Here is a 17,963-nt window from a genome sequence, read left to right as displayed (position 1 = left end):
CACTATGCTCCGTGCTGAGCATGGAACCTGCTTAAGACTCTCTCACGCGCTCTCGCTCTCTCTCTCTCTCTCTCTCTCTCCCTCTCTCCCCCACTTGCGCTCTCTAAAATAAAATGAACATTAAATAAATAAATGAAATGAAAGAAATTTTAACTACTTTTTAAAAAGAACACAGAAACAAGAAGTAAAAACCACATAAGGAAATAACACAAAGAAATAAAGCACAAACTTTTCATCCAAGATTTTAGCAAGAAGAACAGATCATTGTTTATTATGGCACTGTTTCAAAATCTAGGATTTTACAGGGGCGCCTGGGTGGCGCAGTCGGTTAAGCGTCCGACTTCAGCCAGGTCACGATCTCGCGGTCCGTGAGTTCGAGCCCCGCATCGGGCTCTGGGCTGATGGCTCAGAGCCTGGAGCCTGTTTCCGATTCTGTGTCTCCCTCTCTCTCTGCCCCTCCCCCGTTCATGCTCTGTCTCTCTCTGTCCCAAAAATAAATAAAAACGTGGAAAAAAAAAATTAAAAAAAAAAAAAATCTAGGATTTTAGGAAGTTCTCCAGATGAAATGAGATATTTTAAAGTTGAGATGCCACATTTTATTGAAACAGCTTTTACTTATATTTCATACTAGATATTCACAAGCACTTTTATAAAATGCATCTTATAGCAGACCTATTACTCCTAAAATACAAATTACAATGTCCTATAAATACCAATACAAATTGTCTTAACCTGATTTAGATGTTCTCCTAAGTCAACATTTTGAAAATTGTCTCCAAAACAGGAATCCAAAACTAAAAAATAAAATGTAAAAAGGTTCTAACCTCTAATGAAATGTTATTTATGAAAGAGATTAAAATTAAAACATAGTGCCAGATTTATTCTCAATGACAGAGAACTGAAAGTAATAGTGACTTTGGAGTCAATTCAACTATCAATCCATAAGCATCAATAAACACAAGGAAACCTGCTGTTAAATAAATGTTAAAATCTCAGCAAAATTCTGTCACAAAACATAAGACAGTGATTAAGGCTCAAAATTTTAGTATGCAGAATTTCTCCTAGTTTATAAAATATTTTTCTCGGCTTCCCATGTGAAGAATAATGTCCACTTTCCACACCTACTTTTGAGGTTTGGTTTCCCTTTCAATCACTGCCAAGTGAAAGGTTTCCCTTCAGTCAAAAGAGCAGCATATTATGTTCCATGGGTCTTTCTGGAATATGGGGAGATTTTTACACTTCCTTAGTTGCAGAGTTCCATAGAATCATAGCTAAAACTCTCCCTAACTCAGTACTCCCAAAAAGAAATACTGATTGGAATCACATCCTAACTGGCTGGCTTTCATGGGACAACCATATCAAAGAAAGCAATTAGGGTATATAATATAAATCTCTTGTGCTATGGCTTACCAAAGTGATCTATATAATAATGGGATGCCAATTCGTTCATAAACTAGTTAAGTTAGGATATCAATAGATCAGACATCTGTATATAGTAACACACATGACACAATGCAAAATGTCTAAAGAACACACATTTACCAAAGCAGTTATGCATATATAAAACTCACCCTACCATGTATGAGAATTTTTCATTCTTATTTAAAAAAAAAATTTTTTTTAATGTTTATTTATTTTTGAGAGACAGAGAGTGCGAGTGGGGGAGGGGCAGAGAGCGAGAGGGAGACACAGAATCTGAAGAAGGCTCCAGGCTCTGAGCTGTCAGCATAGAGCCTGACACGGGGCTCGAACCCACAGACCGCAAGATCATGACCTGAGCCAAAGTCAGACGCTTAACTGACTGAGCCACCCAGGTGCCCCACGTTCTGATTTTTAATGAAAGTACCCAAAAGAACCAAGTAGATGAAAAGATAAGAAAAATGCCAGACCAACCTAATTTCCTAAAAGAAAATCAAGTCCATGCCATGAGACAGTTCACAACAAGTTAAACATGCTGAGCCAAAACCTGATTCCAATACTTCTCTAATACTTCACAGTCTTAATGTTTACGAGCCAAAACTCAGTTTTCATTAACCTTCTAAAAACATTCAAATATAGCAATAAATTTCTAAGATGATCACCACACTGTCCGAAAAAAACACACTTTGAGTTATAAAACTAAGTCACTGTGGCAGCCAAGGAGATACACTGCATGGATCTCCCTTTAAGAAAGAAGCTTGCTTGGGGCTCCTGGGTGGCTCAATTGGTTAAGCTAAGTGTCTGACTTCAGCTCAGGTCACGATCTCACGGTTTGTGAGTTTGAGCCCCGCATCAGGCTCTGTGCCGACAGCTCAGAGCCTGGATCCTGCTTCAGATTCTGTGTCTCCCTCTCTCTCTCTGCCCCTCCCTGGCTTGCACTCTGTCTCTCTCTCTCTCTCTCTCAAAAATGAATGAACATTAAATAAAAAGAAAGAAAAGAAAGAAGCTTGCTTGCCCTTTGGGTGCAGAAAGTGGAGTAGCAGCTGTCATTGCTTTGAGATCCATCACACCATTCAAGCTTTTATACCAAGGCCTGGCTCTTCACAGGCAGGCCCCAGCCAATGACTGAGCAGTGGGGACACTAGGTGGCCATTTCTGCCCAGTGCAAGTCTCATTCACAGGGCAATCCTTGCTGTGAGCTCCCCTTTGAGTTGACTATCAGATCTGCAATGCAATCTGAGACTCTCCTTGCCTCACTCGGTTTCCTCTCCATTATCCTTTTACAGATGACAGATCCACACTGAAGTCTAAAGACTGGAGTCTAATCCTGCTTCATCCTCCTCTATCTTTATAGGCCTTACCCCACAACAAACCTCTTCCATTTCTAACTCCATTTCAAGATCTCTTTTCCAGATGATAAGCCAAGATAATGACCTGAATGGACATACCACTTCTCTTACAAAAATATAAGTAGTCTCCCTACTATTTTATAAACGTCTCTCTCACATACACACACACACATATACACATATTTACCAGAACATTAGCCAATCAAAAAAAATTGTTTTACAGGTTTAATCTATGCAACCTCTAAAACTTGCTCTAAATCTTTAAAGTTCAGATTTAAAGTACATTTTAACATATTAACATTAATTTTTTTCATGGAATTTCTTACATTTAAATAATTTTTACCACATAAATTTTCAACTTCAATAACTATACCTGTTAAAGGACAACAATCTTAAGTTCATCATATGAATAAAACTGCACTACAGAAGCATCCATGCTATGCTTAAATCTTTGACTGTTTCCAAAAGAGCTAATATGCCAGTAAAAATAGTTAATTTATATGGGGGTGCCTGGGTGACAGTCAGTTGAGTGTCTGACTGGCTCAGGTCATGATCTTGTGGTTCAAGAGTTCAAGCCCTCCATTGGGCTCGATGCTGACAGCAGGGAGCCCGCTTCGCATTCTCTGTTCCCCTCTCTCTCTCTCTGTTCCTCTCCCGCTTGGCTCTTGCTCTCTCTTGCTCTCCCTCTCTCTCTCAAAAGTAAACATTTAAAACAAAATTGTTACCTATATGGCATTGAAGCATACTAGAAACAATAATGAAACCTTTTATTTTATACAACTTTTTAGGATATACAAAATGTTTCTACATATATAATCCATTAGATCCTCAATCACTTTGCAGGTGTTTCTATAGGCTTTAGATAAGGAAACTTAGGGTCAAAGAGATTCTTTGTCTCAAGTAAGAACTAGAATCCAGATTTTTGCTGGTGGAATTGACCTCAAATCATAGAGATAATTAACACAATTGATACAGTTAATACTTTCTATTATTTATTCCTAACTGATCACTTCAATAAAAACAAGAAAAAAACTTCAGCCTCTATCTGGTCATTATCAAAGATCAAAGCACCACAGAACTATCCTATCAGGCAGCTGACCCCATAAAAATAAATATTTTAGAGATTTCTGAAAAATAAGATTAATAAAATAAAATTTATCCAGAAGCTAAGAACACCAAGAAAAAAAGCACACTACCTTGGAAGTCAGTTTCGATGATTCTTCACTGATATAATTTAACCATTTAGCATTTGGGAATTACAGAAGAACTTTTGTGAGCACTCAAGCCAAAGAAACTCCAAGATTTCTTTCTTGTGGTCACTTACAGTGGATATTTATTATTCTTGACTCTTTTATGCCCTAGAATGCTGTGGGGGTTTCCATGGTGAATCTATGCATAAGCTAAACCATCAGATGTGTCAAAGATGCAATGTGAGATTAGGTTTGCACTAGAACTGTGATGTGAACAGGACACTTACAACTAATGAATTCTTTCAAGGTGAGGTGGAAGGTTGTAAATGGAGACTTCATATCCCACCCTTGTAGCTCAGAAGCTAGCTGTGACTGAGACTGATGTGGGGAGCTGCATCAGACCTTGCAAGAAACTAAAGGTGAATACAGACTCTGAAATGGCACCCAAAGCCTTTTAAAATAGAAAAATTTTAAGCAGAACTATTACAAAAAAGACGCAGTTGGGCAGGTGGGTGGGGAGCAAGGGTTTAAAGAGTAACAATTCCTGTATTGTTGTAAAATACCTCATCTGTATACCTTGTACTGGGACACTTTATTTCTCAGTACTGCATGGCAGGAAATGGAATGCCAATAGAAGACAGTTGTGTTGGTGATTACTCACTTTAAATCAGATAAATTAAATGGTTACCCTTCATAGTTTTAAAGGCAGTCATGTCTAGTAGAAGATCAAAATACAAAGTAAACTAAGATTAGGCCTCAGAAGCACAGCTTTTTTGCTTTCAGACAAAGTGGAAATATCAAAACACTTAATCTTCAGTTCCTAGTCTTCTAACAGGAAATCAGCAAAGACTAAGAAAGGAACAAACCCAGACACTCCCAGGGGCAAGAGAGCTGAAGGACTACAGACAAGTAACATGGACTCTTTGTATCTTCCTCACCCATAAAATTGTTATCTGCCAAATCTATCTCAAAAAGTTTTAAGAAACATAAAAAGATAATGGATGTGAAAACCATAGTAAGCTGAAAGGTGCAATTAAAAACCACCCATATGCTAAAATTCTAATTAAATACCTCTAAGTCTCTGAGAAATGTCTTAATAATACTCAGAAAATCTTATCAAAAGCGCTTTTTTGCCATGATACTGATGTTTTTTTGTTTTTTTTTTTTTTTTAATTCAAATTTTAGTTAACATACAGTATTGTTTTCAGGAGTAGAATTTAGTGATTCATCACTTACATACAACACCCAGGGCTCATCACTACAAGTACCCTCCTTAATACCCATCACCCTTCTAGCATATCCCGCACCCACCTGCCTCCATCAACCTGTTTGTTCTCTATTGTTAAGTCTCTTATGGTTTGTTTCCCTCCCCGCTTTTTCCCCACCTTCCCACATGAGTGAAATCATATGGTATCTGTCTTTCTGATTGACTTATTTCACTTATATATTTTAGCTTCATTCACGCTGTTGCAAATGGCACGATTTCATTCTTTTTGATGGCTGAGTAATATTCCCTTATATGTATATATATATATATATATGCATATATACACATACATATACACATATATATACATACGTACATATATATACATATATACTTTATATATATATACATACACACACACACACACACCTTTGTCTATTCCTGATGGTTCTTTTGAGTAAGACAGGGATGAAGTAGCAAAAGAACTTTGTAAGGTACTATAATACTGCTTACTTTCAAATGTGATTAGTAACCTATGTTGCTCTGTTTACATATACCTCACAAAACTTAAAGGTAGGATTTTCTCTTTTTAAAAATGATTCATAAGAACCATGTTTATCAACATTTTAAATAAAATTTGAGCATTTTCATATACTATTAATATCAATGTTTAAGAATAATCAGAAGACTGACAATCAGAACACTCCTAAACATAAAACCCATAAAAGTATGCCTTCATATTAGAATAAAAATTTCAGTGAAATGATGTATTACATTTCACTGTATATTACAACATACATTTAACAGGAAGATCCATTTTTCCACTGCCTTAGGAGACACCATCTATTGTACTTACTTCTGTATAACATTTTGCAAGCTTAACATCATCCCCAGTTCTCCTTTCATCTTCTCTCTGTTAGCTCGGCATTCTGCCAAGTACCGAAGAGCCTACAGCAAAAACAGTGACAGGTTAATTTACAACTCCAGACTAGTCAAAACTAAACTCATTACTAACTTACTGCAAGAGGAAAAAGATGAAAAATAAGTTTTTGTTTTTAGAATCAATTGGTTTTGAAGTATTTAGAAACTCTTCTTTAAATGCGATAATCACAGCAGACCCCTAGGGAAGAAATGATCCTTTTAGCTAAAGTATCTGAATCTGCTCTTTGAAATAATGGTCCCTAACTTATCTGTAAGGTCAAAATTAGGTTGTTCTGGCTTTATTTTCACCACTTCATCTTGACAGAGATATATGAAACCACATTCCATTTATTAATTTTAGGGAGTAGTCTCAATAGCTACCATTTCCCCCTAGATGCTTTTTACATATTAATTAAAATAAACTGCTGAGCAAGACAAAACATAAAAATACCTTTACAGAATGAACTGTTTTTAATTTTACAATTCACCTTTAAAGTGTCCTTTTTTATTGAAAAACAAAAGATGAATTCACAGATTTCTACTTTGTCAAATTTTACTTTTCTAGGGTGCTTTTCTCTTAAAATTTAACGTATATTTTGGGGGCACCTGGGTGGCTCAGTTGGTTAAGCGTCCAACTTCGGCTTAGGTCATGATCTCGCGGTTTGTGAGTTCAAGCCCCATGTCGAGCTCTGTGCTGATAGCTCGGAGCCTGGAGCCTGCTTCAGATTCTGTGTCTCCCTCTCTCTCTGTCCCTCCCCTGCTCTCGCTCTCTCTCTGTCTCTCAATAAATAAACGTTTAAAAAAAAAGTATAGTTTTCAAGTATTTCACATGCTGATTCTCTAAGGATTTCATTTAGCTGTTCTACAGACCTCCTAATCTCTCATCACTTACCAAATACTTTGGTACCAGATTTTTAGGAATACATCTGTGATCTGTGAGCTACACCATCCACAACTCTGCCATCTCAGCCTGCTGACCTTCACATTTGCTACTGGTCCTCTGTACTACATTTCCCAAGTGCCTGGTGATTACTGAAAATGGTAGTATCTACGAAATCTCCTATTCTTTCTGCAACTCCTCCCAACCTTGACATTCACTTCAGTCTATAAAGGATTAACTGCCATGTGAACTGACCTCCATCCACAAAAAGCCAATAGGACAACATATATTAAACACACTGAACAAGAAGTGGCATAGGACTGTAACCCCTGAGAGAAGAGAAATATGAGGGGGGCCCGGTAAGTGCCCCACCTTACTGCTTTGGAGGCAGTTTTCAGACTAGCACAGGGAGGGGGAACCCAAATGGAGCCCAGGGGTCTTGCTGGGTTAAGGATGCAGATATCAGAGGCGGGGAGGTTAGGATGGTGCAGCATAATAACAATCAATATTCGGTCTTTGTCCTGTCCCTGGTGCAGAGCTCCTAAAACCCCTGGAATTTTCTGAGTGATAGCAGTTTCTTTTGTTGTTCCTAAAGCAGCCCTTTTGATCACACCTGGGTTTATGTAAAAGAAGTGAGGTAGGCTGAGGCCCCAAGATAGCCTCAGAAGGGGGCTGGTCACTAGTAAGACCAAGAGATTAGAGGCTGGGAACTTTCAGCCCCACCCACTGACTGGGAGTAGGAAGGTGCTGAAGATTAAGCTCTATAAAAACTCTTGAACAGGGGCACCTGAGTGGCTTAGTTGGTTGAGCGTTTGACTCTTGATTTTTCTGCTCAGGTCATGATGTCAGTTTCATGAGTTTCAGCCCTGCATAGGGTCTGTGCTGATAGCATAGTGCCTGCCTGAGATTCGCCCCCTCTCTCTGCCCCTCCCCTGCTCACACACTCTCTCTCAAAATAAGTAAACTTAAAAAAAAAAATTTTTTTTTAACTCTTGAACAAGGAGATTCAGAATTTCTGAATTGGTGAATACAACCATCAGCAAGGTACATCCCAACTCCACAGGGACAAACGTTACCGCCCTCAGGACCCTTCCAGACCTTGCCGCATGTACCTGTGAATTTGTACCCTTTACAATAAGCTGGTAAATGTAAGCCAAGTGGCTTCCGGAGCTCTGGAGCCATTCTAGTAAATTATCGAACCTGAGGAGGGGAACACTGAAACACCTAATTTATAGCTGTTCAGTCAGAAATACAGGTGACCTGATACTGGCAACTGGCCTTTGAAGTGAATGTAGTCTCGTGGGAGTGAGCCTTAAATTGAGGGAGTTTGACATTTAACTCCAGCTGGATAGTTTCAGAAATGAATTGAACTGAATTGAATTGCTGGACACCAAGCTGGTGTCCGCACGGAAATAGAATTGGCTGGTGTCAGAAAACACCCCAGGTGGCTAGAATTTGCAGAACAGAATAGGAGAGATGAGGGATCTGACCAGGATGGGGGGAAAAATCAATAGAAAGAGACCAAGATGTGACAGAGATGGAATTAGAAAATAAGGGCATTAAAACAGCTATTGTAAATATGCTCCATATGCTCAAGGATGAGTAGGAAAACATGAGCGTGATGAGGAAAGAAATGGAAGATATTAAAAATCCCCAAATGTAACTTCTAGAGGACAAAAACATAATACCTGAAATGAAGACAACCCTGAATGGGTTAAGAGATTAGACACTACAGAAAAAAAGATCAGTGAACTTAAAATATAGCGATAGAAACTATCCAAAATGAAGCACAGAGAGGGAAAAGACTTAAAAGGAAAAAAAAAAAAAAAAAAAGAGCAGCACAACAATGACCCGTAGGACAACATGAAGTACCTAACATACATGTAACTGGAGTCCCAGAAGAGGAGTGAGGAGGCATTAAAAAAACCCTGAAATTATAATGGATGACAATTTCCCCAAATTAATAAAAACTATAAAACCACAGACCCAACCAAGCAACTCAACAAATCCCACAAAAACAAAACCAAGACACAAAGGAGACCATCCATATCAAGCACATCATAATCATTTGCTGAAAAACAGTAATAAAGTCACCAAAAAAAGCCAGAAAAAAAGAATTATGTAGAGAGGAACAAAGATAAGAAGCATAGCAGTCTTATTAGAAATCATATGAAATCATAGAGTATAGCTAGTAAGCCAATAGTGAAGATAAAATTTAAAAAACACCACACCTGCTCTTCAACTTCAGTGGGAACTTGCACCCATGTATATCCCCCCTCCTACTTTCTCTCTAGCTCTGTCCCTCCATGACTTGACTTCCCTTCCTGTTGAGCCTGGCATCTGCAGTCTATCATTTCAACCACTCTCTCGCCAAAATCCTAAACTCCCTTTGCTAGCCTTCTGTGTAACTTACCTGGCCAAGAATCAACCCTGAACAAATCTGACTCTTTGGCTCTCAGGACCTGTAGTGGCCTGAAGGGAGGTGAAAAAGGGATTTTGTGAGCTGTAAGCATCTTACCAATCCAGTGTCACCAAACTAGTCAGGCCCTCAAAACTGCTGAACAATCCCACCTTTCTCCTCAGTCAGCAACCTGTCCCATTTTCTGTAGCAACTCTCAGGGCCTCCTCTTCAAACCTCTTCCACTCTGGCAGCCCCTAGCCTCCTTCTTTTTTAGCCCCTAGCCTTCCAAATTTAAATAGGTCCAAGTCTAGTCCACCAAAAAAAAAAAACAAAAAAACAAAAAAACACACTTCTTCCTTCTACCCCAAGTCCCTATCTGGAGACCTATCCCAAGACCTATCTGATGTTGGTCTTATTCTTATTGCTCTCTCTTATCCTTATTGCTATTCATATTGAAATAAAACCAATCTAGGGACCATGCAAATTTTCCCATTTGTTACTAATGTTCACTTGTCAATGTCTGTTTTGCCTATTAAACTTCACTCTATGAAGGTAAAACAGAAAATCTGTATTATGAAGTTTGATTTTTGAAAGGGAAAATGCATATATTATCGCTCTGTACAAACTTGTGAAATTAGACTAAATGGGTCTCTAGGTAAAGGGCAAGGAGTTTGTGGGGCACCTGGGGGGCTCAACCGGTTAAGCATCTGACTCTTGGTTTCAGCTCAGGTCATGATCTCACAGTTGGTGAGTTCCAGCCCCACGTTGGGCTCTGCACTGACAGCGTGGTCCTGCCTGGGATTCGTCTCCCTCTCTCTCTGCTCCTCCCCTGCTCACTCTCTATCTCTCTCTCAGAAAAAAAGGGGAGGAGGGCAAGGAGTTTAAGATTTTACAATAATCTTTTTTAAACATTTTTGTTATGATTTTTTAAAAAAAAATTTTAAGTTTATATTTATTTTGAGAGAGAGAGCAAGCAGGGGAGGGAGAGAGAGAGAGAGATACAGAATCCCGAGTCGGCTCCGCACTGTCATGTTTATGGTTGATTTGTTCAAATCAGAATCTAAAAATCAGGTCCACATATTACCCTCGGCTGATCTGTCTCTTCAGTCACTTAAAAAAAAAACACGTTTGTTTATTTATTTATTTTGAGAGAGAAAGAGAGAGCATGAGTGGGGGAGGAGCAGAGAGGAGAGAGAGAATCCTAAGCATGGCTCCATCCCACAAATAGTGAGATCGTGACCTGAGCCGAAACCAAGAGTTGGACATTTAACTGACTAGCCACCCAGGCTAAATCATTTTTAATCTTTAACAGTTACCACTATTCCTCTCCTCCAGCCAACTGCCTTTCTTTTTAATGCCATTTACTGTTCACACAACCAGATTATCTGTCCTCGAGAAATGATCACATTCTGGACTTGCCTGATTGCAATGTTCTTTCACACTTTTCTAGCTCCTGCATTTCTCATAACACAGTAGTTCCTTCTACACTATTAGCCATGATCCTCTATGTTTTTCTCTGGTCTTCCCCTTTCCTTACCTTTCCCTCCCATCTTATGCTAAAATATGTGCTATGTCCGTCGACTGAGAAGCAGATAAGGAGAATGTGGCATTCCCCTACAATGGAGTATTATTTGGCCAGTACTATTATATGCTACAATGTAGATGAACCTTGGGAACAGTGAAAGAAGCCAGTCACAAAACCCACATATTCTATGATTCTATTTATGTAAAAAATATATAGGCATTTTTGCCCAAATAGGCAAATATATACACGGTGGCTACTTAGGAAAGGGTTTGGGGGGCGGGGAGCAATAGGTAGAGGAGTTTCTTTCTGAGGTGATGAAAATGTTGTAAAACAGGACTGTAGTGATGGTTGTACATTAAAAACCAATGAATGGTACACTTTAAATAAGTGACTTGTATGGCAAGTGATTCAGACCTTAATAAAGGTATTACAAAAAAAAAAAAAACCCAAACAGTAAGTTTCCTCTTCACGTGTCTATCCATACTGATATAATCCTCAAGATTTCTTGTTAAGTGAAAGAAGGAAGTTGCAGAACATTTCATGCATATAATATGCTACCATTTGTGTCAAAGGTACATATATGTTTGCATATATAGAAATACAGACTTACTATTTGCTCTGTAGTCAATTTTAATTTTTTTACCACATCATCTAACATTTTCAAGTTCTCCTGAATTGCAAAATTGTAACACCAAGACTGAAATTACTACAGGCAACTTACCAGCAAAGCCGAGTGGACAACAGGGGGGTTGGGATGGTCCATAAATAAAATAAGGCCAGGCAGACATCCCTGATCCTGAACAATGGCTCTTCTATTTAATGGATCTGCTGCTAGATCCCGTAGCTGGTTAACTACCGAGAGAGCATCAGGTTCTTCATTCATGGTGGAGGAGGAAGAATTCATCTTCTATGCCATACACATGAACAAAATCTTCTTAAATTCTGTAGAAATGGTTTGCAAAATTAGCTCAAGGCTGCTGAGGTATATTATGGCATTTGTTAAATAATCAAGATTACAACACCCTTAGAAAGAAACAGATGAATCTAAATCACACAAAAACTTGAGAATTGGCAACCCCACAGTTTAAGTAAAATGAACATAAGAAGCTAACTAAAAAAAAAAAAAAAAAAATCAAGTTATTTATGTATGCACAATGTTTAAAGAACATATGTCATCTTCAATATTCCAATAAATTCCGTTTAGCAATACATATTTTAACACTAAAGTCACAATAAACAAGATCTTTACAGTTCAAGCTCATGACCTTCACTATACTTCTCCAATCATACCACTGCTAGTGCTATTTTCCTCTAGAACATTTCTGGAGCCTAAAACAAGTGCCTCAGGGAAAGGTGGCTAGCTGAAAGCTTTTTTTTCTTATTTATCTATGAACAAAACCCAGCATACTGGATTTACAAAAGATAAAATCCCCTAGGAAAAAGAAGTCAAAGAAAGCTGTGAACAAAAAAGCCTCACCCTGTGTCTGAGGCCCAAGGAGTTGGGGAGATCATGGTGAAGCTGAACTGAATCTAAGCACACCTGTGCCATATTTGGAAGAATGACACAGAATTTGAGGTACTTCACTTGACAGATAAGGAAACAGTCACAGAGAAGTTAAATAATTTGCCCCAGGTGACAAAAGTACAGAAGTGGGCTAAAATCTTATCTCCTAAACTAATCAAGTCTTTCCACTTTCCATACAGTTCTTTTAAATTCAAAAACTTTTTCCCACAAAAATAAACAGAGTATTTTAGAAAATATAACATGCTAAACGTACAAAAGTCAAAGAAAAAAATATCAAGAAATAGTAGTCATATATGCAGAAAGTTAAAAATAACAACTTCCATTAAGCAAGTTACACAGTATATTCCTTATCAGTAAGAATATAAAGGTGTAAATACTTTCCACAAATCAATCAGTATGTTTATTTATTTTTTTAATATCTATTTTTGAGAGGGAGAGCTAAAGCAGGGGAGAGGCAGACAGCAGAAAGCCCAATGGGGGGCTTGAACCCATGAATCACAAGATTGTGACCTGAGCTGAAGTCAGATGCTTAACCAACTGAGCCACCCATACGTCCCAATCAGTATGTTTAATTCCAATTTCAAAAACAGTAACAAGTAGGGTGGGAGAGGAGGGATAAAATTTTTCTCTAATTCCAAAAAGGCTATTAAAGGTTATTTGGGGGGGAGGGGGGAGGCGGGGAAGGTAATAAGGCAGAGTTAGCCTTACCATATGTTGAAATATACAAAGCTATAAACAATAAAGTGGAGGGGCACAGAGCAGTAGAGAGATACTTCTCCCAGGAAAGCTACTTATATACATTCAGTATAAGAAAGTGGGCTCTCAGAGAGTCAGACCAAGGCTCCACTACTTGGTAAACGTGATTTCTGGCAAATCCTTTACTCTGTCTCAGTTTCTTCATCTATAAAATAGGGCTAATCATAGCAGCTACCAAATGGTGTACTATCTAAATAAAATAATACACAGAAAAGGGTTTAGACTGGTGCCTGACACTGTAAATGCTCAATAAGTAACAGTTTTAAGTTACATGGAGCCAAAAAAATCCATCAAAAATAGTAAGATTACTCAATAAATGGTGTTGGAATGACTTCTGAGCAATTTAAAACCACTGCTAAGCAAGTTAATTCATACCACATGGCAAAAAGAAATCATTAAATATACATTAAATTTTTTAAGTATGCAAGCAAATGCAAAATTAAAGGACTCAGAGAAAATAGGGCTTTAGCAAAATAGTATTTGGCAGGTTATTTTCAAAAAATGAAAATATTATTGTTACTATGGCAATTAAAAAAAGGATTCAGAAAAAAAGCAACAGACTGAACACACAGATAAGACTAACACGTTTGGGGGCATGTTGCTTCTTAGGTGCCTCTATAGAGATTGGCATCCTGAATATCCCTGTTTACAAACCAGCTTACCATTGAGCTTTATGTGCTGTTACCAGCATGAATCTTATCCAAAACTGGAACCTGAAGAACCAATTACTGGCTGAAAGGCCTAAGAGCCAATCCCATTTAAGAACCAAATACTCTGGATGAGGTCCCTTTGCAGGACCTTAGAACGGGAGAGCTCCATTCTTATTTAAGAAGTTGTTTGAGGGGTGCCTGGGTGTCTCAGTCGGTTAAGCAGATGACTTCCGCTCAGGTCATGATTTCACAGTTCCTGGGTTCAAGCCCCGTATCGGACTCTGTGCTGACAGTTCAGAGCCTGGAGCCTGCTTCAGAATCTGTGACCCCTTTCTCTCTGCTCTTACACTACTTGCTTTCTGTCTCTCTCTCTCTCTCTCTCTCTCAAAAATAAACATTAAAAAAAAAAAGGCATTAGTTAACTATTTAGTGGGAATGATTCTGAAAAAGTTATGGCCTTTCCTGTTCCTTAGAGATGAATAAAAGTCAAAACATTTAAAACTTTCAATCTTCAGAGCCCACAGACCAGGAGAGCGCTCAAATCAGGATCAGCCAAGGAAAGGATCAGGAATACCACAAGGCACCAAAAATCCAGACATAACAGAGGCAGAAATTGTAGTCAAGCACTGCATTTCCTATGGCACTTAACTGAAGGGAAGAAAGGTAGACAGAGCTATGATTTCTCCCCCAACTTAGAAGGGTTTTTATAAAACTTCAAGAGAGAATTCCTCAGGGTTAAAGTTCATTTTTCTTTCCTTATTTAATATTGCCAATATCAAGTTACTCTGAGAATTGCCTGAATCCTGCTAAATGATCAATATTTTTGTGTATTGCAGAATTCACATAGCAGCTTTTGCAAGATAGCTATGAACAGCTAAGAAAATGGAAACAGATAAGTAAAAGTTCGAACTTTAACCCCAATTCATGTATTAGATACATTTAGTTTTTCTATATTGTATCATTTTCACACAGGCTATTTGATAAAAATGTTAGCCTTCATAGGCTGGAAAGTGTTTTTTAAAGGATATATTTTGGTATTCATTCTATCCTACCCTGTCTTATTCCCAAATTTGGCAGATCTCAAATAATTTTTAAATAACCTTTTAAATATACTGATCTGAACAATTTTATAGCAACCTATGACCCATAATGTAAGTTAAAAATTCTCTTCCTTTCTTCTACAAAGAGTACCCCATTAAGTTCAAAAGAAAATAAGCTTGCTTTCTACTTGCATTTTTCATTTAAAATACCAATGCCAAGAATGTGGACCCGGATAGCCTACATCAGAATAAACTGGGATTATCATTAAAATGCAGATTCCAAGGCCCATACCCAGCCCTCACCAGGAATCCTTGGAGGCAGGGCCCAAAGCATCATTCCAGGTGATTTCTGGTACAAATAAAAGCAATTAACACTTTACAGTGGTTGATAAGTACATGTCTTTTTAATATGGCTAGAGACATCTGAATGAAACCTTAAACATTAAAATTCTACAAACTTTAATTCCTGTGCAACATACAGTAATCCCTGTAAGTGATTTGGGGACTATGTTTCAGTTTTATTGCCAGATAACCAAATGAATAAACTAAAAAAACTACTAGCAGTAGCCAACCTACAGGCTCCTTCCAAAGAAAATGACCGAAAAGTTCCTGATCAAAGGAACAAAATTGTGGGGGGGAATTATGGTGGGGAATTTGTGTACTGATGATGTGTGAGTAAACAGAAAGTTCTTGAGACTGTATTAGCAGTAGTATTTAACATCTTTCTTGTCTCATTTCATTTTTTAGACCAGTACCTGACACCTTACAAGTTAGTTTTTAATTGATTTTTAAACATTCTTTTCTAAGTAAGCTAAACTTGACAACACAGACATACTTAAAGAAAAATCAAAGTCTCACTAGTAAATGAGAAAAATGTGGAACTTTTTCCTAGTCCATTAAAATACAAATGGATGGGGTGCCCGGATGGCTCAGTCGGTTAAGCATCCGACTTCAGCTCAGGTCATGATCTCACAGTTCTGAGTTGGAGCCCCGTATCCAGCTCTATGCTGACAGCACAGAGCCTGGAGCCTGATTCAGATTCTGTGTCTCCCTCTCTCTGCCCCTCTACCGCTCATACTCTGTCTCTCGAAAAATAAATAAATGTTAATATATATGTATATATATATATAAAAAGAACACAAATGGATACAATACATACCTTTTTTTCCCTGTTTTGTTTAGTTCAATTTGGACAAACAGATCATTCTAAGATAATACTGCATGCTCCCCAAACTTTAAGGAACTCTGATTACCCAAGGGATCTTGTTAAAAAAAATTTGATTCAGTAGATGGAGAGAGGCCTGAGATTCTACATTTCCAGCAAGCTCCCAGATGAGGCCTATCCTGCTGGAACTGGGAACTTAGGTGATAGATGTGAGACTATAATTAGGCAGATGCCTGAAAGATTTTTTCTTTTGCCAAAGCTTACCATTTAACTCAAAGAATGGTTTAGGTCTCTTAACAACTATGAGCTGCACAGGGTACACACCCACAACCTAAATCCATATTCAGTTAAGCAAGTTTTTAAAAATATCATAAGCATGGAGTTCCTATCTGGCTTTCCCTTAATTAGCAACTAACTAACTCTTTCAGAAGCTAGTTACCTCACTTGAGCCTCAGTTTCCTCTCGTAATAACCTCGAGTGATGGTTAGGATCAAAAAAACCAAAAACAAAACAAAAAAAACCCAAAACTTGAAACGATACAACAGAGCACCAGCAATTACCAAACAAGAACAGAACTTAATCTTGTGGGTACTTATATTCCACCAGCTATCGGGGTATATTCTGCCCTAACACATCAGTACACTATCACGAAAGGAGCTGCAAACTGCACGAAGGTCTCCCAAAAACTTAGGAAAATACAGAGATGTGAATGCTGGTCTCTCTTGAATGGAGACAAACACAACGATGCCCTTCCATTCTTAGCAGCAGACATGCAGGTGCACAAAAGATAAAGTTACCAAAGAACAAGCTGGAGAGATGAAGAGGACATCTATTAATACCAGGGTTTGTAAAAATCAAACGTGTGGGGGACGGAGAGGTACTGAACAAAGCTAACGTTTTCACAGGGCACATTGGAGCCTGGCGCTATAAAGCGCTTGGTGGGACGCGCTGCTGGGTCGGGAGAAGGCCAGCGGAGCGCCTCGGCCCAGGCCGAGTTGCGGACTTGGTGGTGCAGGGGCCGCTTTCCGCGGCCTTCCGGGCTCCACCGCTTTGTCTGCCGCCCCTGGATCCTTACATACCACGCCAGAGCTTTAGGAGTCCGGAGCCGTCCGCACCATCAGGGCCACACCAACGAATGGAGCACAGGGACCCGGGAGGCGCAAAGACGGTCCCTCCGTTCGCAGCCGCCGGCCTCAGCGACGGCAAACGACCAGGTTAACTCTAGAAGCCAAAGAGCGAGGACGCTGGCGGGGAAAGGCTCTACAGACTCTCCCCCACGACCCTGGAACATCCGTCAGTCCTGCCCTCTCATTGGCTGAAACCATTCCAACGTGAGGCTAAGACATCCAGTACGTGAAGGCCTTCTTAGACTAAAGCGTTCATTGGTGACCTAGGGAAATGCACTCAGTATTGAACGGAAGAGTCCAATGAGAGTCCAGGAACACTTGAATTGGACCAAACGACTCTCCGTTCGCTAAGCATTAGGCACGGAAAGAACCTTGGTTCCGGCCGAGAAACCGTCGTGGTTTCCACACTACAATTTCCAGCTTTCCGGCGCTGAGGGGTATCTCTCTCTGCTCCTGCGTTCGGAAATTCAAATCGAACTTTTTGTTCTGTCAATTCTTTCAGTTCTAATAAAGGATTTTCATGATATTTCATTCGTTTTTGTGACTCCTAATTCATAATCTTTAAAGTTTCTTGGCGTTTTTGGTAAGAACATACTAGCACATTAGGCGTTTCGTTCATTTCTTGTTAGTGTCCACTGTCTTCCTAACACCGGGAAAGCTGCAAAGTACAGTTTTTTGTTTTAAATAATAACGTCTTTTCTGAAGGATTTTTTTTTTTTTTTGGTAAGGGAAAGGGACTTCTAATTAGAACGTTCTCAAATTCGTCATGATGTATTTTTTAAATACTGTCTTCTATTTAGTTTATCAT

The 17,963-nt window shown here is 38.8% G+C and overlaps 1 protein-coding gene across 1 annotated transcript in view; it reads right to left on the bottom strand.

Annotated features, from left to right (window-relative positions):
• Positions 1 to 17,319, bottom strand: part of ARMC1 (armadillo repeat containing 1) — a 42,623-nt gene extending 25,304 nt beyond the window's left edge. The window contains exons 1-3 of the mRNA XM_045455083.1: positions 17,108 to 17,319; positions 11,614 to 11,834; positions 6,022 to 6,113 (exon numbers count right to left, since the gene is read on the bottom strand). Coding sequence (XP_045311039.1) covers positions 6,022 to 6,113; positions 11,614 to 11,796 — 275 coding nt within the window. The 5' untranslated portion in view covers positions 11,797 to 11,834; positions 17,108 to 17,319. The remainder of the gene's footprint in view (positions 1 to 6,021; positions 6,114 to 11,613; positions 11,835 to 17,107) is intronic.
• Between the last annotated feature and the right edge of the window lie 644 nt (positions 17,320 to 17,963).

Source organism: Leopardus geoffroyi, chromosome C3 (assembly GCF_018350155.1).
Source record: "Leopardus geoffroyi isolate Oge1 chromosome C3, O.geoffroyi_Oge1_pat1.0, whole genome shotgun sequence".
Classification (NCBI taxonomy): domain Eukaryota; kingdom Metazoa; phylum Chordata; class Mammalia; order Carnivora; family Felidae; genus Leopardus; species Leopardus geoffroyi.
This window is presented reverse-complemented; position numbering and strand designations above follow the sequence as displayed.